This window comes from Vipera ursinii (assembly GCF_947247035.1).
Source record: "Vipera ursinii genome assembly, chromosome: 5".
Classification (NCBI taxonomy): Eukaryota; Metazoa; Chordata; class Lepidosauria; order Squamata; family Viperidae; genus Vipera; species Vipera ursinii.
Window position 1 is genome coordinate 76,656,406 of NC_139518.1, and position 27,065 is coordinate 76,683,470.

Sequence of the window (27,065 nt, forward strand, 5' to 3'; positions counted from 1 at the left end):
TCTCCATTTTAAGAGCAACAGTATAAAAAGGATGACTTGCACACAATATACCCAGCTATCAGAGTTGACAGCATCCCCATCACAAATCTCGATTCAGTTTCCAAATAAGTAGGGTCTATTTCAAGAAATAGCTGTCTCATGTTTCTTTCCCGGCTGAAATAAAAGGTAGTCATATAAGACCATCAGACATCCTGTTTTAACAGCCTCCTAGAAATAAATATATAATTGCTGACTTGGGATTAAAATTAACTACACCAGCTACCTCAGATCAAAACCGTCCGAAGAATTCGTGCTACTTGAACATTTTTCAAGCTGTTGTCTGCAGAACTATGGACAGCACCAGAGTGAGGCAAGCTAATATAAATCCCAATGGCCTCTGTGTAAATACAAAATGGAAATAAAGCTGAATAAATCTTCAAGTTGGATAAGTCTGTATTATCAGAGCCAGGGTCTAGAATGCTACCAAGTGAGCCATAACCCTGTCAGAGCTTTGAAGCCAAGGGACAAACTGAGGAGGCCCAGCCTATTAGTGTGTCAAAACATGCCAGAAAACTATTACTGGAAGAACTGGAGGAACATTTTGTTGTAACAACTTACTGGAAGACTTTGAAGCTTCCAGACAAAGCTCTCATTGTGCAATTATTCTGACACAAGTGTAGTGCTTTGTAAGGGTTCCAAATATTATTTTCCCTTAATGACACATACACATTCTTTTTCCCACTATTCCTCTGAGTACCTTGTATTTGTAGAATAGCTTTTGATTCATTTCACTGAATGCTATTTGAATGGAAGTACTTTGAAACAGAGATGAGGAACCTATGGCCTTTCAGAAATTGTTGCATCAAAAGCACACCTACCTCATTACTGACTTTATTTCCCAGATTGGCTTCACTTCTGCCAATGTGAAATGCTGAGAAGAAGGAATGAAAATCATTGTCCTTGCCTCGAATGACCAGTAAATGTCCTGGGCACTATTTTCATGAAAAATTCACAAAGATGAAGTAAGCTGGCTTTGGAAAGTTTGCCTTACATTACTGATCTTGGAAATTGGTTGGGATTCCATGGAGAGAAAAATCTTCAATGTAGCAGTGACTAGGTTTATTCTGAAATTCAACATCTCAAATGCTGAACTGGAATTCCAGTCTTAAAATTCAGAAAGCCAAGCAATACTTTACTGGCAAAATTGAACTGTGTTTCTGTCAGATCAATAAGGGCCTCATCTTTTGATGAGAAGTGCTATGCTTTGTTATGTCTTGACCACGTTTTCAAAAAAATTATTTGAGAATGTGAAATCCCAAGCATTGCAAATCTGTTATTCTTAGAAATCAAAAACAAAGTATTTTCTTTGTAATAGAAAATACTGTGGCCTTGTCAATAAAAAAAGGACAGTAGAAGAAGGAGCATATGGTTAAAAACTTTTGCAAGAACTCATTTCTCCTCCAACTTTTTGGGAAACTTTGTAACAGAAAAAAGATTACAATTTGCTGATGTTTCTAAAAACTGCAGAGAATTGGAATAGAAGAAATATCTAAAACCTTTGGCTGAAATTTTAGCTTGTTTTCCTAGGCCAACGTTCAGTCAAAGCAATTGATTGTGAAAGGTTTTCCATTTATTTTTGTGCTCAAAGGCACATTAGGTGGTAGCTGGCTGGCATGATACCTATTATTAAAGCATAATTTGCTGCTCGAGAGGGTGTGCCATTTCTTTACTTTATATGGATTTTTCTCAAAGCACAAGCTTCAACTTAATAGAGCTTTTTCATCCATATTCCCTAATATGTATTCACATATCAGGTGTTATTTGGGAGATGTTTCCAAAGATATACTTCAGCCATTAGCTTTTCATTATTTGTGCTTCCCAAGTTGTGGCCTTGGATTCAGGAATGTGGACATAGTTTCAGACACATTCCTTTTGATGGCCTCACACACCATCTGTCATAAGACTCAAAGATCAATGCAGTATCTTCTTTATTGTTCCATTAGTGCTTCAAGTTCAAATAACAAACTTTACACCCTCCCTCACAAAAGCTTTATTATAAACTACTGTATCCTCCCTTTCCTCCCTTCCTCCTTTCTCGTTCTCATTCTTTCTCTTGCCTTTTTTGTTATTGTATGTTTATGTACAGGTAGTCTTTGACTTAATGACCACAATTAAGCCCAAAATTTATGTTGCTGACATTTGTTAAGTGAATTTTGCCCCATTTTATGACTTTTTTTGCCAAAGTTGTTAAATGAATCACTGTAGTTGTTAAGTTAGTAACATGGTTGTTATGTGAATCTGGCTTCCCCATTGACTTTGCTTGTCAGAAGGTCACTGCAACCATCATAAATATGAATCAGTTGCCAAATGTACGAATTTTTATCAGTGACCATGGGATGCTGCAATGGTTGTAAACAGTGGTGGGATTCAAATCCCTGAACAACTGGTTCTCTGCGTGGATGCAGGCCTGGGCCTCTTAGGCCTAAAACAGACTTCCAGAAGTGGCATCCCCGCACTCCCGGCGGGCCGTTCTAGGCCTGGGAGGCCTCCTCCAGGCCTCTGAGGCCTAGAGCGGACTTCTGGAAGTAACATCCCCTTCCAGGCCTAGAACGGACTTCTGGAAGCCGTGTGCATTCAGCCAATTCTCCAAACTCAACAAAATTTAGCTACCAGTTCTGCCGAACCGGTGTGAACCAGCTGAATCCCATCACTGGTTGTAAGTATGAAAAATGGTCATAAGTCACTATTTTCAATGTTGTAACTTTGAACGATCACTGAATGAACTGTTGTAAATCAAGGACCACCTGTACTTTGTGTGTGCGTGGGGTGTGTGGGGGTGCGATTGTCATGTTGTGTCATCTTTTTCTCACTCTTATAAGAGACACTTTGGTATTCTAACTCTGTGAGACACTTTATATGAGATGTGTGATTATCATGGTAAGAATACATTGATTTCATATTACACTAACTTTCCTGAGAAAGCCTCTTTCTGTCTCCCACATGGTGATAATTGGAATGGCCCCAACAGAAAACTGTTATTGCAACTCCAATAACTTGATGAGACAAATTTTCCCAACTGAATCAATCTGATCATCACTACAAACATATGATTTCTCTAGCTGAGAGTTATGCTCTTTCCAAATTATATTAAAAATCATTGATTGTAGATACAGTACATTCCAACCAGATACATTGATTCACTACTGAGACTACGTGATGTTCTTGTGCCGGGAATTTTTTTTATTGCTTCTGCTAATCCAGCAGTTCATCTACTAGTGTTACTATAACTCTGTACATGTCTGGTGTTGCTTAAGTGCTGCTATAAGTAACAGCTGTTGCTAATTTTGGCTGTTCATATGCCTACATTGTTGAAGTCCAGGAATGCAAAAGATGCATTCTAAATAAAACGAAAAGGAAATGACATTGATGATACTAACTGGCTATTACAATTACCGACAAAAAGATGTACTGTAGTGCTTTGAGTTGAGCTCAGATTGTACAGAAATCATTTTTGCTCTGAAAGGAAGCAGATCTAGAATTAATCATTAGTAGAGCCAAACATTGCCCAATGTGGATCTGTCTGACCCAGCCACATTTAAAATAGGTCTGCTACAGAAAAAAAACAAGTGCCTTTAAATATAAATATATCACAATTATAAGAAGCTCCCTTCAGTATAGAGATAAAGCCAAGGGTAAAACAATTTGTTTATACAACAAAGCAAGGAAGATCAAAACTGAAATTTCTTTTTTGCAGCAATTGGAACAAAATGTCTATCTTGTGCAAGGAACATAAGAAATCTGAAATCTGTACAATTATGAACATTAAACGAAGATGCACAACACGGTGGCCTCATTCCTAGATAATCAATTTTCTTTTTATGATTCTGTAGAAAATATTTCCATATTTTAAACTCTGTTTTCCTTTCTTTTTTCCCCAAAGAAGCAGGACTGAATTCTGTACAGTGTATCATATTATGACTTTTCTGCTCCTACATATAGTACCAGTAGCTTTGATATTAACTCAGCAGAGCATCAGTTCTATAAACTATTCATGGAATAGAATCTCCTTTTAAGATTTACAAAATGTTTTTTGCATATTAACCTAATGTAGCATTTAAATTACTTATAGCCAATTCTGGGTAACCCCTCATCATCTCAGCCTCTTATATGTTGTATGGCAGGGCAAACAAATAATTTTCCCAAGGGGCACATGAGAAACTGAGACTATTGTGAAGGGCTGAACCAATGGGACTGTGAAGATGTGTAGACATATACACACACATATGTTAATTAAAAAAATAGCAGGCACCTTCAAAATAAAAGCAATGCAGTTGTATTGCATGCATGATATACACTTATTTACATTTGATTTCTAATGTCCAGTTAACATCAGGCAGTCTAGACAGGGGCTGTAAAATGCCTAGGTCTGCTATATCAAATCATTGCAATATTTCATATTGATTTATTGGCATTAGAGACAATAGCTGAAAAGGTATCCATTGCATTCCAAAATGTTTGCAACTCCAGTGATAATTTATTCAGACTTGTAGAGTCTGTGTCAATGAGAAAGCATTGCATTTGTTTAAAACTGTTGCCTATTAACTGTAATCCATTATTTTTTAAAGATACATAATTATTTGCTGTTGCATTAATGTTTTAGGGAGCTTTACTGTGTAAGCAGAGAAAATAATAGCAATATTTACTTTTGCTAAATGCTGTGGACTGATAAATCCATGCTAGCCAATACTTCATCCTTATTTTAATGTAGACTTTGATCCCTCTTCAATGCTCTGTATCCTTTCAGAATGAATAATTTATTTTAAAAATGAGTTACCCCTTACCACAGGGCTAAAAGCTCATGAACTGTGCTAAAGTATAGAGTTCATTTGCTTGGGTCATTAATTTTCATACCCTTCAGGAAGCAGATAAATAATTGCTAATTATGTCAGTGCCATTTCTATACGTCATCTAATATTCAAGGGCAAGATTGATGAGTGACAGAGTTCTAAAAGATCTTGAGTAATCATTGCATTATTTGACTTAAGGGCCATGATCTTCTCCCTAAATAAAACCTTGTAAAATAATTACCCACTTCCTTCTTTATTTTGCTTTATCTGGAGAAACTAATCTGTTTTAAGCACCTTTGTATTCCATACAATGTGATGGGTAAGACTAAATCACTGATGCAATTTTTCCTGTAGAAGCAGGAAAGGGCATAAATAAACTCAAGCAAATTTTAAATTGGAGTAAGGTGGCAGTTATGCTTGATAGAGTAGGTTGCCTCATCTATCATAGACTAACCACCTCTTGTCTCCTTCTGATCTTCCTAGCAATGTAAGATTGCCTCAGATAACATGTTTCTTGGGTGCAGTGGTGGTATTAACACATTACCTTTCATTATCTTGATTAAAGGGAAAACGTTATTAATAATGGATTAATAATTGAGAGGTGTTGGAGAATTTCTTGCTCCAGGATCTCCAGAACATTATAAAGATAATCACTTATGTTTTTTTTAAATTGCTGCGGAACCATCCAGGAAAAGGAAAATGAAAATCTATATTATTAGCTTAGAAATACATTATAACAGGATTTCAGTTATTCTTGTCTTATAAGAAAAATATCCAGTCTTCAGCAGAATGAGCATTAGTAAATGAGTAACTGCATGGAGAGATTCCAGCAAATTAGCATTTTCTGTGAAGCTGAATGAGCCATGCATATATTAAGTAAATAAAACAGAAATTCCAAGACAGATGTGAGAGAATGTTCTCTTCAAATTTTAGTAGCAGTATCGATTTTATGTATACGGTACATAAAAACTACTTAAGCCCCGTGCAAAATTGATTTTAGAACAAAATTACACTAAGCCCTGTCATCTTGACTTAGATATTTTAGAAACCAACAAAAAACATTTCCCCTCTTTTGTGGAAGCAAGTATTTGGTCAAGACATTTTTCTTACATTTGACAGATTGAAAATGTTCTTTGCTTTCATAGCTGGTAGCCAATTCTGCCTCACAACCTTTTGGGCTATATACAGTAAAACACTTGACACGTCTTCCAGATTATTACAAATCTCACATCGTAATTCCTTGTAATAAATATTCCTAAACAAAAACATTCTTGCAGGTGTGTTTGTGTCAAAAAAAAATCATGTCGATGGTCTCAACCATTTGGAAAAAAAACACTGCTTTTTTGCAGGAATTGCAATATAAAAAGCTTAGGGTTTCATTTGTGCAATGACCTATCCATGGAAGGTTTACCTGCAGTTTCCCATATTTCAGGAGAAATGGTAAGAGAAAGTTGCATCATTAATAGATTTGGCTCTTTATTGAAGAAGATAAGTTTAAGCTTAAGCTAAGTAAATGGTACATCACGTGACAAAACTACAGTCAATTTACTGTTCAACTCCACTACATCTGGGAAAGCACCTGAACAAGTGTCGCTAATAAGTTAGAGCCTCATTTTGGTTAGAATCTTCTTAGAATTTTCTATAAAAATGGCATCTTAAAACAAAGACTCAGAAGACCAGTGCCAAGCAACAGTCTAAACTTGTACCATTTAAGGTGAATATGATCATTCAGTCTTCAGTTTCTGAAAAGCTAGACTATTACATAAAATTAACATGCTAAATGCTAGGTAAAGATTTGAACCCATCGTCTCAATCCTGACAAGACTGAGTGGCTGTTCATACCGGCATCTCGGGCTGACCAGCCTTCTCCATCGTTAACTATAGGGGGTGAGGTGTTACCACCCATTGATAGGGCTCGCAACTTGGGTGTCCTCCTGGATTCACGGCTCAGTTTTGAAGATCATAAAGGAGCCGTGACCAGCGGGGCTTTTGCCCAGATTCGCCTGGTGCACCAGTTGCGCCCCTATCTGGACCGAGATGCTCTACGTACAGTCACTCATGCGCTCGTGACCTCCCGGTTAGACTACTGCAATGCCCTCTACATGGGGCTGCCCTTGAGGACCACCCGAAGGCTTCAACTGGTGCAGAATTCAGCCGCGCGAGTTTTGATGGGAGCTTCCCGATACTCCCGTGTAACACCTCTTCTCTGTGAGCTACATTGGCTTCCAGTTGCCCTCCGGGTGAGATTCAAGGTGCTGGTAATGACCTATAAAGCCCTAAATGGCTTGGGTCCGGACTATCTAAGGGAACACCTGCTGCCGGCATCATCTTCCCATCGTCCTGTGCGCCCCCACAGGGAGGGCCTTCTCAGGGTACCGCCGGTTAATGAATGCCGGCGGGTTATTCCCAGGGGAAGGGCGTTCTCTGTGGGTGCGCTTGCCCTATGGAACCAACTACCCACGGAACTTAGGACTGCCCCCGAAATTCGCTCATTTTGCCGGGACCTGAAAACTTGGCTCTTTGATCTGTTTGGTCCAGACTGTGGGGTTGTTAATTTAACTGGGTTTTAGATTTACTCTTGGGGCTTGAATTTAATTTAATTGTTTTAATTTATTTTAAATTTTGTATTTCATGGTTTTAACTGCCCTGTAAACCGCCCTGAGTCCTACGGGAATAGGGCGGTATACAAATTCAATAAAATAAATAAATAAATACAATTTACAGCAATACGAAAATTGTGAGCCAGTTTGTTGTAGTGGTTAAAGCACTGGGCTAGAAACTGGGCAACTGAGTTCTTTCTTAGGTATAAAGCCAGCTGGATGATCTTGGGTTAGTCATGCTCTCTTAGCCCTAAAAAGAAGGCAGTGACAAGCCAGTTCAGAAAATCTTGCCAAGAAAACTGCAGATGCCAGGAATCAGCACTGTCTCAAAAGCATAGATAATAATGCTCGTAAATAAATTAATTGCCAGGTTTTAAAAAAAATGTGAAAATGAAAAAAGAATTGTGTCTGTGGTGCATGGTATGAGGAAATGGATAAAGAAAAGATAGTGGTGGTAATTTTCATGGAATGAAGGGAGAGCTAGAGTCTGCCCTCATATAACTGAAAGGAAAGCTGATAACAGAGGATGAAGGTTTTGTGATAGTATGCAGTTGACATCACAACTCTTCTAGATTTCTGCAATGTGCTTGACATGGGTCTATCTTTAAAGACCACTTAGATACTGCTGTTGGTATAAAATACAGGGTTATTATTGCTAACTGGCCCAAGTTACTGCAAGCACCAGGTTGACTTTCAATAAACTTCCAGATGCAACTCAAAGTTAGACCATGTCCCATATACCAAAAAGTAAAAAACAACAGCCAACCATAACTAGCATTTGGATACTTGTAGAACCACATTATCTATTTACGATTGCCCTGACCAACCAACATGGTTATGTTGGACATGTTTTGGGCTGTTCTCAATCTATGAATTGAGAAGAGATGAGGTAGGGAATGGCAAAGTGCAGATCCTTGGTATCGGCACTTTTGTTTTGGAATAGCTTTCTGGTAAAATCATATTTTTTTTTTATTTTAATTCCATTTATATCCCACCGTTCTCCGAAGACTCAGGGCGGCTTACAAGCTTAGCAGTAGCCTTCATTCTATGTATATGCCTGCTTATTAGGGCTTTCATACACCCCCCAAGCGGCATTATTACAAAGTCAGCTTAATTGCCCCCAACAATCTGGGTCCTCATTTTACCTACCTGGGAAGGATGGAAGGCTGAGTCAACCTTGAGCCTGGTGGGACGCGAACCTGCACTAATTGCAGGCAGCTGGTGTTACTTAAGGAGGCATTAGCCCACTGCTCCCCCAAGGCTCTATATTTGCTTCTACATCACCTGCAGAGTACTTAAAGGGCTGACTGGGGCCATGTCAGCCATCCCAACTTGGACAGTTAGAAAACTCTTTGACTCCACCGTTAGCGAAAGTACACTTTACTAAAGCCAAGTGGTTACAGTGTAGCAAAGCCAGAACAAGGATTTTCATGTGTTGAAGCTGACTGACTATTCTTGCCAATTCCCCATATTCCCCCTGATTATACTGTCCAGTTAGGTTCAAACAGATTGTTTTGGTAACTGATCCTTTCTTTGTGGACTGTTTTTGAGGGCAATGCATTTTATCCATTGACCTTGGAGCAACCAGACTCTCTGGCAGGCAGCGTGGCACACATAGTTTCAGTTTGTTCTTTTTTCTCCCTATTCCCTTTCCTCCCTATTCCTTCCTCCCTATAGTTCCTTCCCCACAGCTCCCTCCCCCAGGTGTTATGATGGACTGGCATCATGCGAAACATGGATGTGGAGCAAGATAACAATCCTGATAGGCTGTCTAGGTTAAATATGATGTTGGGATATTGTTTTTGTTGGATTAACTGTCACTTAATAATTTATAATTTATAATTTATAATTCTACCATGGAGGGTGTGTTTCTTTCAACTGCCTCTGTATATGCAAATTATTGTTGATGAAGATGATAATGCACCATATAGCATACCACCTTCCTAATTCTGCAACACCAGACGGCATGCAGAAAGACATAGCTTCTCCTCTCTGATGCTTCCTTGACACTCCATCATCCTTCTCCCTTTAAATGATGAAACGATGAGTGAAATAGGTTGTCGATCACAATAGTGACATATCATTTCCTGTAGCAAAGGTAGCATTTCTTCCACTCCCCTTTCCTGGAGAATATATGTGCGATGCTATTGTTTTGTTCTTCCTTTGTGCTTCTGTGCTTCTGATCTTGCCTAGTAAATCTAGCCTGTGAAGATCAGTTACAATGTCAGCTTACAGAATGTACACAGTGGATGTGGTCATGACTTATATTTTCTAAAGACCAGATTTCATGAGATTAATCTCACTTGGTCACCTTGAGAATAGGGTAGTAGAGAGTAGGTGTCAGAATCCATTTATATCACATTCATAAATGTATGTTTAAAACATTATCTCCCCACCCCCCTGGATTCTGCAATCTCCCGAGTAAGGAGGAGCGGATGTGGATTCAGCCTGCCTTAGGTTATTTCAAAGACCAAGGGAAACCTTTTGAACTGGGGGAACAAAGGGGAGGGTTATGGAAGAAGGCATCTGCCCTGTGTCACCATTTGAATCTGCAAAGGAAGAAGGCAATAACTGTAAAGATCCGAAGTTCCCTTTTTTCCATGAAAGGGATGACACGAAGTAAATGATGGGGGGCTGACCAAATGGGGTTGAGGGAAGAGGGGTTGAACCGGGAACTCTTTATAAAGTTTCAATCTGTAAAACAATACCAGGTCCTGTCTTGTATTTCCACAACCAAACATGTCCTAGTAAAAATTCCTTTTGGACTAGAACGGACTCCAAGAGTTTTTGTTTTCCTAAGACGTGGATTGGGGTGGGTCCTGACAGTAGGAATGCATGTTGTGGCCCATGTGAAAAAGGTATCTATGGTTTTGCTTTAATTAAATATCCGTGCAACATTTTGGAAATAATGATATTAGATGAAGTAAAGCAGATCTGAAAATAAATGCATGCAGCTTTTCTTATGTTTCTGTATGTGTTAGCTAATTTATTTTAACCAATACCAACTACCAAAAAAGGTGAAATATTAACTTTATTATATATTTCACCCTGGTGCTCCAGATATCAGCAAGGGGAGACAGAGAATCAAGGTTACATTTAATGCTGTTCTCTTGTGACTCTTTGTTATTCAGTCCACATTTTGCAGAAATAATGAAGAGTTATTCAAAGCAAGATGTAAGGTTGTTTTTGAAAAATGTGCAGCTTATTTATGTGTTTCATTTGTGTATGGCTGTCCATCTCAACAAATGACTCTAGGCAGGGAACAAAATTAAAAAGAAAATAAAAAAAATTACAATCAGAAAAAATGTAGATTACATAGAAGAATAAACCATATAACTGTATCGATAATATAATCAAAAAATAGGTCCATGCACATACTCAGGGCCCCAGGTCAAGCACAAGTCCTTAAAGACGTATAAAAAGCAAGCAGGGTTGCGTTCCATCCTTATCTAAAGTGGAAGAATGTTCCATAAAATGGGTGCTATAGTAGGAAAGGCCTGTCTTTGACAGTCCCTGCCCAATGGCATTCCTTAGCCATTGGGATCCAAAGCATTTCCATCCTTCCTGACCGGATTATACTTGTGTATGTAAAATAGCATAAGCTGGAGGTTTTTAAGAAGAGGTTGGACAAGCATTTCTCTGAAATGGTATAGGGTCTCCTACTTGATCATGGAGTTCCAAGTTCCCTTCCAACTCTGCTATCTGTTAATAAGTAATTGTAGTAGGATAATGGCAAAATAGCCCACATGTTCTTCAAAGAGTACAAATCCACAAGGTATTAGATGTACATGATCAGAGATAAAATGATCTACCCTTTATAGCCATTTACAAGCTAGTCATATATACTTGTTGTAAATGCAATCTATACACTGAAGGCATGTGAAAAAGGAACCTACTATAGGCAATCTTTGGTTTAATTGCTCCCCCTTTAGTGAATCTTGGATAAGATGGGCAAAATTTGCCTCTGGATTTCCCATTCAAATAATAGCTAGGTCTGTTGCAATTACAATTTGGATGATTCTTATAAGTTGATGTCATTTGTCAACTTACATCATCGGTGTAGGAATGAAATGGATGTAATGTGGTTAGTTGTTGTGCCATAATGAACGTATTGGTACACATGATACCAATTCAGATCTAATGGAAGTTGAGGTATAATGAGGCAGCCTTGAATGGTCCATAAAATTGGGTTTCGCTGTAGATGGTGTTAGTGAACGTATAGTATAACGTGAAAGAAACACAAATCAGGATCACCATCTACCTTTTGCACAAGTATCATTGCAACAGTAAAGACATGTTTTACAAAGTATAGAGTTTTTTTTTAAAAAAAATCAGATCATCTGGAATATTTCATGGAGTATTTCTTAATGGTAGGATATTTGTAGGATATTCTGACTCCTTACATTTTGTATCTTTTGCTCACTTTTAAAATCATGACAGCATTTATTTATTGAGAAGCAAGTCTTGGAGACTTGAACTACTGCCGTTGCTGCCAGAATAATCCTGTCCCAGCCTCTGATTTATTTTAAGTGCGACATTTGAGGAAAAGGCTATTTACTTACGTCCATGTGGAAATGCTGGTGCTTAAATTAGGGCTGCAGGTTGTACCCTTGAGAAAGTTAGCTTCTAAATAAATCTCCCTTCCTTGTGAGGAATCATATGAAAACAATTGCTACCTAGACACACTGTGTGCTGATCTAGCAGCTAAACTACAGACCGCACTGAAAAGAAAGCTGGGGGGGGGGGAAATCATTCGATGAGACTCTTAACAAATTTGAGTGATGTTCCAGGGGGTCTTCTTATGACTATATACCTGTTCATACTACAGGATCAATGGGTTTGAGTTTCAGTATTATATCAGTTCTGGTGTGTGTTGTTTTATTTCAGTGTGAGTGGAGTTATTACTTTTTTCAGACCCTCACGAAGCTTAGTTCCGTTTCTTACAGGAGGAACAGCCTTGTTTTCCATAATGGGGCATTCATTTCTTTATTTTCAAATGAAAATTAAGTTTGCAACTTGTTTAGATTTTCCTTGCTGAACTGGAAGGAAAATGTTTTCTTCATATTTTTCTGCTGAAGTGTTACATTTATCCTTCTATGCTGTACTGCTGTTCAAAAAAGGGTTGCATATTTCCTTTCCAATACATTTAGCATTAGTAAATGGCACAGGCTGCTCTCAAAATTATGCATTTAGAAGAAAAGAAAGAGTAATTTTCAAAGAAAAGCCAACAATATAAGGAAGGGAGGGAGGAAGGAAGGAAGGGAGAGAGGGAGGGAGAGAGGGAGGGAGGGAGGGAGGAAGGAAGGAATATGTGTGTGTGTGTGTGTTTCCATGTGTATGTGAAAGGGAGTTAAACCATAAATATTTCATCATTTCTGTTCTAATTTAAAGTGTGTATATGACTGAGAGAAGGATTACCCAATGGTATATTGATACAAGTTACTGTCGTGCAGAGATGCTTCCCATCCCATCATAGGATATACTAGCAGTTGTCATATGGATTCTTGCCAGCAACAGATGTTTCTCCAGATGTCAGCTTCACTCACAGGAAAGTCATGGCAGGCTGTGCTGGATACCAGCCAGTATTTGAAACCATTCCTTTACTTGGTGGGTGGCTCTTCCTCACGTCCAAACTCTTTCAATTCAATCGAGCTTTTTTAGAAGAATTTCCTATCTGAGAAAAACAAGTAGGCACTTCACAGCAAAATGTCAGACTGTCATTCCTTTTTAACAGGAGTGCTTCTGCTTGGATTTCCAGGCAATTATTGGTTGAAACAGGAACATTTCTCTTGTATCCATATTGTTTTTCCAATTCTCATACTACCGTACCAGACACTAAACATAACCTGTGATCATTTGGGATGAAATAGTGGTCTTTTACAGGTTTTTTTTCTTAAATATGCATTACAGCCCAGAGCGTTCCTTTTGTCCCTTTATTATTACTTAGTGTAATAATCTACTTGATATTTTGGCTACAGTTCTAGTGAGATTCAGCATGTAAGAGTAGTATTAGAACTCATGATTCAGTCATAGGTGCTAAAGTAGAACATTATAGTTATTATGATGATCAGATTTCTAAATAACTCAGGAAACCTATTTTTATACAGTTATTTCCTTGTTATACATATAGCCAAGGTTTGGAAATCCAGCTTGATTTTATTTTGAATGCTAGAAATACAAATGTTCAGGATAAAATGAAGTGTACTGAGTTGAAGCTAGATTTAATTGTCCGTTCAGTAGATCCACTGAATTAATAAGATTTGGGTTAGTGTCCCACTGATTTTTAGCGCGCTCCTTTAAGGACAATCAGTTTATTACATGCCTCTTTGGCTTTGTAATTAAAGCCTTATTTTAAATCTTTGCAGAACTTAGTGATCTGCACAGAAACTTAGTTGGCTTCCTCGGTTTTGAGATATTGCTGATTTGACCTGCCCCATCTTTGATTTAAACACCAAATGTCTGAAGTGCTCAGGTGGCTTCTACTGGAGAAAATGCCAATTGAATTCAAAAGAGGAATCTAGGTAGAAAACTTTCAACAGGTGATCAAATTGCATCTCTTTTAGTAACGGCAAGGAAATTAGATTGAACGAGAGTTTTCCTCCTCTGGAAGACTGACAATGTCAAGCTATCAGAGAACAGAGTTGCTAAATGAAGCTGCTTTTTGTCTTGGGCTGCATACAAATGCATATCATTTGACTGGATGACTTTGCAGCATAAATATTCTCATTCCACACTATTCAAGTGAATAATTTCCCTTTCAATATAACAGCAGAAACTGGCAACATGCAGTACAGACATTTTGGCCCTTGCTCTATCACACACACATCTGCATTTTTCGTCCATCCAATCATTGGGCAATTTTTCAGCTCTTTCAAAATGATTTCTTTTTGACCTCAGAAAGACATGGCGAAGCCAAATTCTGGTCAAGCATGTGAACCAGTGAATTGTGACCTTGGGTTTCCTCCAGTGAAAGCTAGAAAAGGTTTCATGCTGCTTAAATGCACCATTAAAATGTTTCTGGAAATAAATTTGTAATTATATTTCCCTTTTTTTTGAATCAGAGCTTCTTGCTGAAAGGTACTTTAATTTACATTAAAATATTTGTTTTTGTGGCAGCTCTTCAAATGTTGGAAAGCCGCTATCACGTCATTCCTAGTCCTTCTTTTCTCTAGACTAGCCCTGCCCAATTCCTGAAACTGTTCTTCATATGTTTTAGTGACCAGGCCTTTAATCATCTTAGTTGCTCTTCAATGCACTTTTTCCAAAGTCTGAACATCATTTTTGTAGTGTGCTGACCAAAACTGGATGCAGTATTCCAGGTGTGGTCTTACTGAGGATTTATAAAGGTGTGGTCTTAATGAGGATTTATAAAGGATTTATAAATATTTCGTGTAATTTTGATTCTATGCCTCTGTTTATACAACCAAGGATTGTATTACCTTTTTTTGGATGCTGCCACACACTACTAACTCACGTTTAAGTGATCGTCCACAAAGACTCCAAGGTTCCTCTCACAGTTACTGTTTCTGAGCCAGGTTTTCGCCTAATCTGTACTTGTACCTTTGGTTTTTCCTGCTTAGGTGTAAAACCTTGCTTTCATGTTGTTGGATAGGGCCCATTGTTCAAGTCTTTCAAGATCTTTCAAGATCTTTTTGGATCCTGAGTTTGTCTTCTGGGGTGTTGGCTACTCCTGTCAGTTTGTTGTCATCTGCAAATTTGAGGAGTTCCCCTTCTGTTCCCTCATCTTCTGTTCCCTCATTGAAGAGTACTGGGCCTAAAATGGAATCTTGTGGTACCCCACTGCTTACTTCTCTCCATTGGATGTAGTGCCATTAAGGACTAGTGGTTGAGTATGGTTTGTCAGCCAATTACAAATCTATCTTATGTTGATGCTGTCTAGCCCAAATTTTTCTAGCTTAGTAAAAAGTAGGTTGTGAACTACTTTGTCGAAAGCCTTACTGAAGTCTAAGGATACTATGTTCACAACATTTCTCTTGGCTACTAATTTAGTCACCGTGTCAAAGAATGAAATAAGATTGGTTTGGCATGATGTTTTTAACAAACCCGTGCTGGCTTCTAGTTATAACTTTATTTGTTTTTAGATGCTATAAATTTTCATGATTTTGTTCTTTTGTATTGCTTTTAATGTGTTGTTAGATTTCCTGAATTAGATTTGCAAGATGGATATTCATATAAATCAATAAAGTCATTGTTTATTATGAAATGTATTGATAGGGTCCCCAGTGCTGCCTGAGCTTGGTGTTTTTTCTTGCAGATGTTTCATTACCAAACTAGGTAACATCACCAGTGCTAGAAGGAAGTAGGATTTCTTCCTTTCTTTAATATAGAACATGCAACCTTTTCCATGTTTACATTCAAGGCAAATTAAAATCTCATTATTAGCATTGCAAGGACACTTAGAAAGAAAGCATCTGACCTCTCGCCTAGACTATTGTAATGCTCTCTACATGGGGCTTCCCTTGAAGACTACTCGGAGGCTCCAACTGGTACAGAATGAGGCCGCGAGAGTTGTCTTGGGAGTTTCCCGGTACTCCCATGTTACACCTTTGCTCCGCGAGCTACATTGGTTACCAGTTGTCTTCCGGGTAAGGTTCAAGGTCTTGGTTATGATCTTTAAGTCCTTACATGGCATGGGTCCGGGATACCTCGAGGACCACCTGCTGCCGGCGTCAACTCCCCTCTGCCCTGTGCGTGCCCACAGAGAGGGCCTCCTCAGGGTGCCTCCGGTCAGGGAATGTCGACTGGTGGCCCCCAGGGGGAGGGCCTTCTCTGTGGGTGCTCCGGCATTATGGAACCAACTGCCGGTTGAGCTCCGGACGGCATCGGACCTTCGATCCTTCCATCGCGGGTTGAAGACCCATTTATTTGAATTAGCTGGTCTGGCCTGATAGGGGTATATGGGTTTTTTAATTGGTTTTTATTATTTTATCATTGTTGTATTTTAATTGGGCATTGGTTTAATTTTCTTTTAATTTTTGTACTGCTATTTATATATGCCCTGTGAACCGCCCTGAGTCCCTTGGGGAGAAGGGCGGTATAAAAATCTCAATAAATAAATAAATAAATAAATAAATAAATAAATAAATAAATAAATATTGCAGTAAATTGACTGCAGAGATAACCCATCTCTGTTCCTCTTTTCCTTTCATTTCCAACATCTCCTTCATATGGTGTGGAGGGAAGACAAGAGAAACAGCCTACTGTACAGTATTTTCTGAGAACATGGGAATATGGGTGATGCAGTTGTAGACAATTTAATGTTATTGGAGTGCATAATGAAAGGACCATTGAAAATTATTTTATAAAGTCAAGATTAAGTGTTTTGTGTAAATATTTGACCAAATTATATATAATGTGATATGTTTGGAGGAGCTATTTTTACATAAAGCTAAAATAAATGTTAAAAAAGAGATGTCATTGTAAAACATATATGGAAAGATAAAGGGTTTGTTGGCCTGCTCAGTTGTCATTATTGAAGGTAAATGACATCTAATGACAATGAGTAAAGAAAAAGGAAGTCAAATAAGAGAGGAATGTGGTATAGTGATTAAAGCGGTGGAATGGAACGAGGAATGTTATAGACTACTCTAAGCTGTGGAAACACATTAAATGACATGGCTTCAATCTCTGTTAGTATTTTGTTTATTTGTTTATTTATATGAATAGTTGCCCATCTTAAACATAACCCTTGGTGACTCAAAACAAAACCAGTAACTATAAAATCATAAACTATTAAATGAAACAAAAATCCAGTCCCTTACTCATCACCTTATGATGTCCACAACCAGCTCCAGGTAGTTTTACTCTATCCCAGTACCTGAGTAAAAGGCCAGATCTTGATAGCCTTCCGAAATGCTAAAAAAGCGAGAGCCTGCCAATTCATTTATAGGGGTAAGGTGTTCCTTAAAGTAGGAGGGGCTATAGAAAAGGCACACTTCTGAGGTCACATTAGATGTCACAAGATGTCAGGGAAAGAATGTGGAGCATAGCATCCTATCCAATATGGTAGGATGGATAGATCTCTCAGGCAGAGATGGTCCTGCACATAACCACGTCCCATGCTATGAAACCACCGCCTTAAATTGGACCTGGAAGGAATCTGGAAGCCAGCGTAGCTTGCACAACATAGATGTAACATTGCAAACATGCAGTACTGCGCGCGCACACACTGCATTCTGGACCAGTTGTAGCTTTCAAGTAGTCTTCAAGGGAAGCACCACATCAAGCACATTGCAGTAATCCAAATGGGAAATGACTAAAGTATGAGTTACCGTGAGCATGGTCTCTGGGTCCAGAAAAAGCACACTGGGGGGCACTAGACAAATCTGTGCAAAGCCTTTCCTAACTATTGCTGCCACCTGCTTCTTGCTGTGAGCCCAGCAAGACTACCAAATTGCTCATCTGGGGAGGTGCAACCCTGGCCAGCGTCAGTTATGACAGATCACCAGACTCTAGGGGGGAGAGGGCAAAAAACTAAAGCCTCTCCATCTTTCCAAGATTGAGTTGAAGTCAGTTTCTCCCCATCCACAATCATATCATCTGCCTGGCCTGAATGCAAAGATGTATGTTGCCTTGCATTACTGAATAAGAAGAAAGAAATAAACATTTTAAAATTAAAAATGGTGGAAAATATTTGCAGCTTGGGTGATAGATGTTGATGGTGGTTCAGAAATTAAACCACAAACTCGGAGAACAAACCACCTAGAACACATTTTAAAATACATAAATTAGAAAGATAACCATTTAAAATAACATGCCAATTTTTCCTAATAATTGTATAGACTTTCTCCTCAAATTAATCTTCTTAAATCAGATTATTCCCTTCCTAAAAATGATTAATCTACTTCTCTAAAATCAGACTGTTCCCTTCCGACATAGTTTCCATCCCAGCTTATTAGTAATCTGAGTGAAAATAACACTCAATAACATTTCTTCACATGTGTTTTACTCAAAAGAAGTATAAGCTGTCATGGCCATTAACTTGAATCTGAATATAGAATTTTAAGCCTGTTGATTGTATAACTTTGCACTTGAAAGTAAGGATTAGCAATTATGTACTCAAAGCTCAACATTTGTGAGCTCTACTATAACCACTGATTCTGACCATCCAAATGTCTGGTTTCCTCAAGGTGCAGTTGAAAAGTGATGAATCAAAAACCTTTGCAATGAAGATACTAAAGAAACGCCACATAGTAGACACGAGACAGCAAGAACATATACGCTCAGAAAAACAGATCATGCAAGGCGCTCACTCAGATTTTATTGTGAGGTATGATTGTGTTCTTGACTAAAACTCCCTTCTTTCAGAGTGCATAAATTTCTTCCCAGCTTTTCATTGCATTCTTGTATCAAATTGCTATATAATACCTTATCTGGTCTAAACATTCATTCAAATGCCTGAAATATCGGATGAGTGCATGAATTCTGATACATGATACTACGTTATTTATCATTGTAAATACCATTTGGTAACTTAAATGAAGAGTAAAGTTGCAATGTGCACAAAAAAATCATGGGTTTCTACTTTATAAAACAGCAAATGCATTTTTATAGATAGACATTTGCTTATTAAAAACTATGAAAGGCATGTTAACTACATTTTTAAAACCTGTTGTGGTTTAGTGGTTAGAATGAAATATTGCAGCCTAATTCTGCCAACTACCAGCAGTTCAATTCTCACCAGCTCAAGGTTGACTCAACCTTCCATCCTTCTAAGGTCGGTAAAATAAAGACCTAGATTGTTGGGAGGCAATATGCTGTGTAAACCGCTTAGAGAGGGCTGTGAAGTTCTATAAAGCAGTATATAAGTCTAAGTGCTACTGCTATTGTTATTTCTGCTCTCCTTCCCATTCTTAACTAATAGCTGTAGCAGCACAGGTCATAGTAACTCATTGTGTATAGGTGGATACACACAAATATGCACACATTTGTACCTCCATGTTATAAGGTGGCTTAGAACAATGTTACAAGGTGGCTTAGAACAACATTGAATTCTGCCTTTGCTTCTTTAGACACTTGGATCCCTAACTTCCTTTGAGCCATCTTCATTATAATTTTATGAAACTTGTATAAAATAGTAAAAATACAAGTAAAAGTTGTTTCTGCCTGAGAGTTAATTCATAATATCCAGCTTTCTAGCAAAAAGATTGTAAATAAGAAAAATATACTAAAATCCCTTCACAGAATAGCTCATTTCAATTAAAAGCAGTCCAAATATTGCAAAAATGTGAGATCTGCATATGTCAGAATTCTTCATCAAGCTAGGGAGTATTTCAGACAAGGCAAGAAAGGAGCAAAACAAATCATCTCTAGTATGGTCTTGGACTATATATATATGCCTAAGTTCCTTCATTATTCATAAATAGAGCCATGGTGTCAAATAGGTTAGAATGCAATATTGCAGGCTAATTCTGCTAATTGCCAGCAGTTCGATTCTCTCTGGCTCAAGGTTGACTCAGCCTTCCATCCTTCCAAGGTCAGTAAAATGAGGACCCAGACTGTGGGGCAATACGCTGTCTCTGTAAACCACTTAGAGAGAACTGTGAAGCACTAGGAAGCAGTATATAAGTTTAAGCGCTAGTGCTCTTGCTCTCACTATAATGGAGGATCCAAAAAAGAACATGAAATAATATGTAAAGCAATTTCACCAAAAAAAAAAACAATTAGAAGTTTTAAAAGAAATCAACCCTGTTGGGTCATATTTACAAACATGTTTTCCAAGCCGATAGGCCAAATTTTGCCTCACTGTGGGTAACTATAGTCTGTTGCCAGAAAAGAGATGCAAGTTTTCTACTGCATCTGTTGCATATCCTCTGTAACTGGGAACCCTACAGGCAAAGGCATTCTTGATGGACAGTCTTTTGATATTTGCCATAAATGATAAAAAGGTAAAGGTTCCCCCGCACATGCGTGCTAGTCGTTTCCGACTCTAGGGGCCGGTGCTCATCTCCGTTTCAAAGCCGAAGAGCCAGCGCTTGTCCGACTCGTCCCAGCTTCTGCCAACCTAGCAGTTCGAAAGCACGTAAAAATGCAAGTAGAAAAATAGGGACCACTCCAGTGGGAAGGTAACAGCATTCCATGTGCCTTTGGCGTCTAGTCATGCCGGCCACATGACCACGGAGACGCCATAAATGATAGCTGAAGGCAATTCATTGATCCTGGCAAGGCCAAATGTCTTACAACATCTTTTATTTATTAGAGATTGGCAACAGTTGGTATAGTAAGCCTCCAGTATTTATATTCCCTTGATGCAGGAAAAGAAAAAAGCAGCAGAAATCCTCAAAAGCTAAGTCACATGTTGTCTACTGAATTCAGGGGGAAAAATTAATTGACAGAAGTCTGAATAGATTAGATAGACTCATTTTTTTCCCTCAGAATGATAACAATACAACACCTAAAAACCACCAGCTATTCTTTAAGTGGCAGAAGATCATAGACTGTATTTAACATTTCAGACTCCAGTAAGCATTCATAATTCTTTTCCCCCTTTCTTTTATAGGCTATATAGGACATTTAAGGACAGCAAGTATTTATATATGTTGATGGAAGCCTGTTTAGGTGGAGAGCTTTGGACAATTCTCAGGGACAGGTAAGAGATGTCATAAGGTTTATTTTGATAGGAAATGAGATTCACTTGGCATACCAAATGTGATCACACAAACAAAACTATATAGTTAAAAAAATTAAGAGTTTGTTTATTCCTATCACAATTAAATAAGGTATACTATATGTCATAAAATTTAAAATACAAGTTTAAAATATGTACAAATTAAAGAGATCTTGCCCAGAAACTAGCAACATTAATTAAGTTTTTTTGTGTGCCCTGAGGTCCGCAAGTGTGCACTGATCAGGTCACAAAGGACAGGTACCAGTATACATAAGTGTTGTTGTCTGCATGTCACCACAGTCACAAAGGGCAGAAGCCACCAAATAGCCCCATTTTCAGATCTTGTATTTGCTGCCCATCTTGTATCCAGTGACTCTGGGCAGCTTACAACATAAACACATTGAAAAACATTAAAACCATCCATTATAAAAACACAGCAAATGAAACATTAATAGATAAAATCAAGAAGACAATATGGCAAAGAAAGGAGACAGACACACTGCGGGGGGGAACGTGGTGTTAAGTTTTAACTCAACCACCTCCACTATGAAAGCTCCTTCTTGTTAATGTAATGTGGGAAAGAAGCATCATTTCATAGAATTATTTCCCAATTATCTCTGTCCTATCAGAATTCTCCTTTTACTTCCTTTTCCCTACTGCTTTTCACAAATAGTAAGCTGTAACTTACCATGTCTTTTCTAAGGTACATCCCTACAGCATTTGTTCTGAGCGATACACACAGCCAACTTGATCTCTGTCATCTTCACGCTCTGAGAGCTTTTAAGTCCAAGTTGTTTTACTGTGTAAACATTTCTGGCAGAGATGATGTGGTATGTGAAATGTAACCTGCATAGCTAGTTCCCTCATTATAGTAAGGAAATAGAAATAATCTGCCTCTTCCAGGCTTTTGGATCAAAAGAACTTGAATGGTATAATGGAAAGAATGAATTTGGAAACAGTCAAATTCTGGCTTGGCTGTGATACCAATTGTGTATCCTTCAGCAGGATTCAAAATGTAATCTAAATGCATAAAAACTAGTGTGTTGTACTGCCATGTAAACAACTCTTCGTTTTCTAGGGCTGACCAAAAAAAGCAATTGCTTTCTATGACAAACTGATTTGTTTCAGTCTTTCAGTTTAAGACAATATTCTGCTCTAGATCACAACCCCCAGGCTGTGTCCCATTACTGGGCCATGACCTATCTGCAACCCAGGCCGCACAAGCAGCGGGCAGGCGCACATGCACAGCACAACTTGCACAAGTCATGCTGCGCATGCACGCGCATGTATGACAGCCCGCCACTCATGCAAGCTGAGCTGCACATGTGTGCTGGCCTGCTGCTCGCATGACCTGGTTCCTCTCCCCCCCCCCGGGCAGGGCCACCAAGCCCCACGATTGAGGACCGCTGCTCTAGATGATGATCAAGATTACATATGTCCAAAATATTTATATTATATTTATTAAATTTTTATACCGCCCTTCTCCCGAAGGACTCAGGGCGGTGTACAGGGCAATAAATATCAAAATACAAAGTACAAAAGTTAAAAAAGATTAAATAATTATGCCCGATATAATACAATAGTTAAAAGCTATGTTAAAACCCCAACCCCAAACCCCAAACCCATCAGACCAGGCCAGCTTGTTCAAATAAATAGGTTTTTAGATCGCGTCGGAAGGACCGAAGGTCGGGGGCCATCCGGAGCTCAACCGGCAAGCGGTTCCACAGGTCTTGCGCGCCCACAGAGAACGCCCTCCCCCTGGGGGCCACCAAATGTATGTATCTAGTAGAATTCATGGCATTGAGCTAACTATCAACTGATTTTGAAAAAAGACTAGATAAGCATAACCATGCCTTGATAAGACCAAAGCCTATTTGGTCCAGCAGTCACTTTACCTCATGGCTTATCAGATGCTTATGGGAAGCCCATTAGCAGACATACTAGTCCCTCCGTTCACCTTCTTCAGCTAATGATGCTGAGAAAACACTCTTAGTGAAGACAACATTTAGCCATCATGACTTGCAGCCTATTGTTGGAAATTACTTAGGACTGCTGGCAGCAACAGGAGTGTGTCCTCAAATGATCCATATCTTGGCCGACAGGGCAATTCTGACAGATATCCCTGCCCAAAGAAATCTTTGGCATCGGCCAGCAGAAATAAACTTCTGAAAACACAGAAAAGGGTTCCTGTATCACCCTATCCAATTTCAGTCAATGTGTTGTTGGATTAGTGTTGTTCTCTTAAAGTTGACAGATTTCACTATTATGATGGACATTAACATGCAATTTTATTCAGGGCTAGTTTCAGGCAACAGGATAAGCCATTCACGGAAGTAGTGCTGGCAATCCTGTTCTGACCTAAATAGAAATTCCATTACATTCAATGGGACTTAACTGGGAGGTTTTCTTTTATTTCATATATTACCTACCACTCTAATCTCTATACTCTGGGTTGTTTACAAAATGCAGCAAGAGAGAAAATACAACCAATAAAACCATATATCTCACAAAAGCCACAACAATACATTTTGCTGCAAGCAATCAACAGCTCAAATCCAGCTGCCCCAATAAACACTAATCCTCAAATATCTGGGAAAACAAAATTGGGGAGGGGGCAATCTCAACCTGGAGAACAAACTGTCTGCAGTGCAACCAAGAAGCTCTGCTTCCACCTCCCGACGTGTATTAGTGTATTTTTTTAAGGTCTGTTTTTAATTGAGGTTAGTTTGGTTTGGTTTTTTTTATTTTAAAACTTGTTTTTGACTATCCAGAGGCATTACTGTGGCACCAGCAGCCATGTAAAACAAACAACCAAACAAAAAATGTAATCTGGGATCAGGTGGTGGAAACACCTTGTCTCAGGAAGACTTTGCAAGATAGTTAGATTCTTCCTGATTCCAAAGACAACCAAGATGGACTTTGTAATTCATACCAGCATTTTGAATTGAATTCAGAAACCTATTGGCCAGTCAATGTTGAGCCCACAAAGATCAGTATATATTATCCCAATGTACTGTTCTTCAGAAGGCAACTGGACTGTTTTTCCTTGAAGACGTTTCGCTTCTCATCCAAGATTCTTCTTCAGTTCTGATTGAATGGTGGAGGATGGAAGGAATATAAATCCTTCCATCCTCCACCATTCAGTCAGAACTGAGGAAGCTTTTTGAATAGCAAGCGAAACCTCTTCAAGGAAAAACAAAGTCCAGTTGCCTTTTGAAAAGCATCTTTGGAACAACCATGACCTGGATGACTGAGAATCTCCATAGACATCTGTATATATTAATTAGGCCAGGGGTGTCAAACTCAATTTCATGGAGGGCCACATCAGCATTGCGGTTGCCCTCAGGGGGCCGGGTGGGTGTGGCCTGGGTGGGCGTGGCCTACTGGGTGGGTGTGGCTAAAGTGCATATGGCCTACTAGGTGGGCGTGGCCAGCTCTACATCGTTCGCATCAAGGGTGCCTATGGGGGCCTGGGCAGGAGTGGGACAGATCTGAGGGTCTCTGGCAGGAGGAGGGTCTCTGGGCCAGGGCCAAGGCAGTGGGGGCCGTTCCCTCACTGTTTCCAAGGTGGCTTCGCGGGCCGCATGAAACCACTTCGCAGGCTGGATCCGGCCCCCAGGCCTTGTGTTTGACATGCCTGAATTAGGCCATGGAATTCTGGACCAACTGCAATTTCTCAGATGCCATCAAAAGTAGCCCCAGGAAGAATTATGTTGCATTCCTATATCATAGAGGTGTTAATGATGAGTTAGTTTCACAAGTTATCCAGCACCACCAAAAAAAGAGGGTTTTATTGGTCCACCAGCTGAAGCTGGACAAAAGTCTTTTTGGCCATGGCTCTCGATTTGCTGATCAAGCAGGAGCTTGAATTCAGATAAGCTTATGAATGAACTTAGTGGGGAAGGTAACCTTGTCCAGAGCCAGAATAGAAGTCTGAATCATGCAGCTTTGCTTTTTGTATGAACACTACTTCCACTTTGCCTGGGTTTAATTTCACCCAGTTTTTCCCATCCGATCCTTTTCAGCTTCCAGATACCGAATAAGGATCTCCTGTGCATCTATGGCTCAGACTAGGAAGGTAACGAATGGCTGGGTATGATCAGAGTATTGATGATACCTCCCCCAAATTGATGTTTGACCTCTTCAAGGTGTTAAATATCATTGGATTCCTCCCCCACCATTCCAGTAGGATTCTCCATCCCCAGACATAACTGAGACTACTTAACCCACTACTGACCTCTTTTCTTTCAAGCACTTTCAGTAATGTATCTCATCCCAACTTCCTACTTACTTACATGCCTCCCTGTGTTCCTTCAAACATTCTCCTTGGGGCTTGAAAGTTAAGCCTCCCCACCCGTGTCCCTGCGCGCGCGCACACACACACACACACACACACACACACACGCCTGGTGCATTATCACTTTCAGACAGGGAGCTACGTATTCTCTTCCACACAACCAATGTTCCTCCAGATCTCCTTTCAAAATATCATGGAAAGCATTTCAGCTAAAGGAAGCATCCATAGTCATTAGCAGCAATCCAACCAAAGCAAAATGTCCCCTTTAATAAGCATTAAAGATCCAGCTCCTATCTATTACAGAATGTCATCTGATGGGGCCCAGGAAGAGAACATTTTCTCTTCCAGGAATTAGGTTGGCCCCAACCCTTCTGTCTTTTTTGCAAGGCCTTAAAGAATCAGTTTTGGCCCTGTGCTGGGGGAGCTGGATGTGTGGAAAATTGTGCAGTCATTGTGTTAATCTGTCACTGCTAATTTTTATTTTAACCTTGGCTACTGGTTAGTATTTCTATGGGGTTTTATATAATTTTATGTAGTTTTTAACTGTTGTCAGGCACCCACAGTCATAACTTTGAGACAGAAAGCTATATAAATTTAAATGAATAAATATAATAAAAAACCTATTAGGAAGAGGATAATTAAACCTCCATTTATCCAAATATAGAGGTAGAATGCAAATCAGATTTGGGAGTATTCCTATAATTCTAAAATATATTACAAATAAAACAAAACGCAGTAAATAAAATATCAACATCAAAAGATATGAAAGAATGAACTTTCAACACCTGATTGAAATTATGTAAATAAAAGTAGATCACTTAGGCTATGGCATATACTGTATTTAAAACTTATCAGTTGCATAAATGGCACAGCAAAATAAGACAAAAATATAGTGGTGAAATCTCAAAACTTACTTTTATAATATTGTTTTTATTATCGTTTTAAATTCCAAACTTTTACTTGTATTGGTAATTTGTTTTTTAAAAATGCAATTACAATACAAATTACCTTGCGTTAAGATTTCTTTTAATTGTTTGCAGAAGTCTTTGATCCTTTGTTTTAATACTTTTTCTATCTACTCCTGGTATCTGCTGCCATCTACTGTAGCTATCAAAGCGAATTTCTCTTTTATTTCCTTAGGTCATCTATTAATAATTGAAATGCTTCGCACTAGCAAAACCTTGTTAACTTTTTATCCTGTTTTAGTTTTAGGCTGCCTGCCTGCTTTGGAATAGGCTTACCCAGCAAAATGTCAGCATATATCTATCCTAAGGAAAGATAAAGTATAAGGTTTAAAGTGCTTACCCAGAAGTTAATTTGGGGAAAGTGAAATGTGAAACCGTCTGTATCTAACAAAAAAACTGACCATATTGGTTCTGGTTTTAAAACTTAATTTGGCAGTTGGTTGTAATATATAGCAGTGATTTTTTTTATTTTGTGACTTGTTGAAATAAGCTTCTGATCTCTATGCTTCTTTTATCCGGAAGGGAATGAAAAAAAAATAAATTCAGTTTGGGGAATAAATGCATGAGAGTTTTTTGGTTGTTTTTTTAAAGAACTCAGACTAAGCAATAAACAGAGAAATGTGATTCTATCACAGCCTACAGTTATTTTGCAGTCTGGTTCTTCTGATAGCTAGTGGGCTTTTGCAGTCAAGTCATTAGATAAATAACGTATTCTCTTCACACAAAAATAGTTGAACTATGATTTTCAGT

At 38.7% G+C, this 27,065-nt stretch overlaps 1 protein-coding gene across 2 annotated transcripts in view; it reads left to right on the forward strand.

Moving 5' to 3' along the window:
* The window catches only part of PRKG1 (protein kinase cGMP-dependent 1), a gene marked incomplete at both ends in the record, with an annotated part of 850,316 nt that overhangs the window by 809,361 nt on the left and 13,890 nt on the right, over positions 1–27,065 (forward strand). For both annotated transcript variants that reach the window (XM_083364786.1, XM_083364785.1), the window contains 2 exons: positions 18,577–18,716; positions 20,946–21,035. In XM_083364786.1, coding sequence (XP_083220912.1) covers positions 18,577–18,716; positions 20,946–21,035 — 230 coding nt within the window. The remainder of the gene's footprint in view (positions 1–18,576; positions 18,717–20,945; positions 21,036–27,065) is intronic.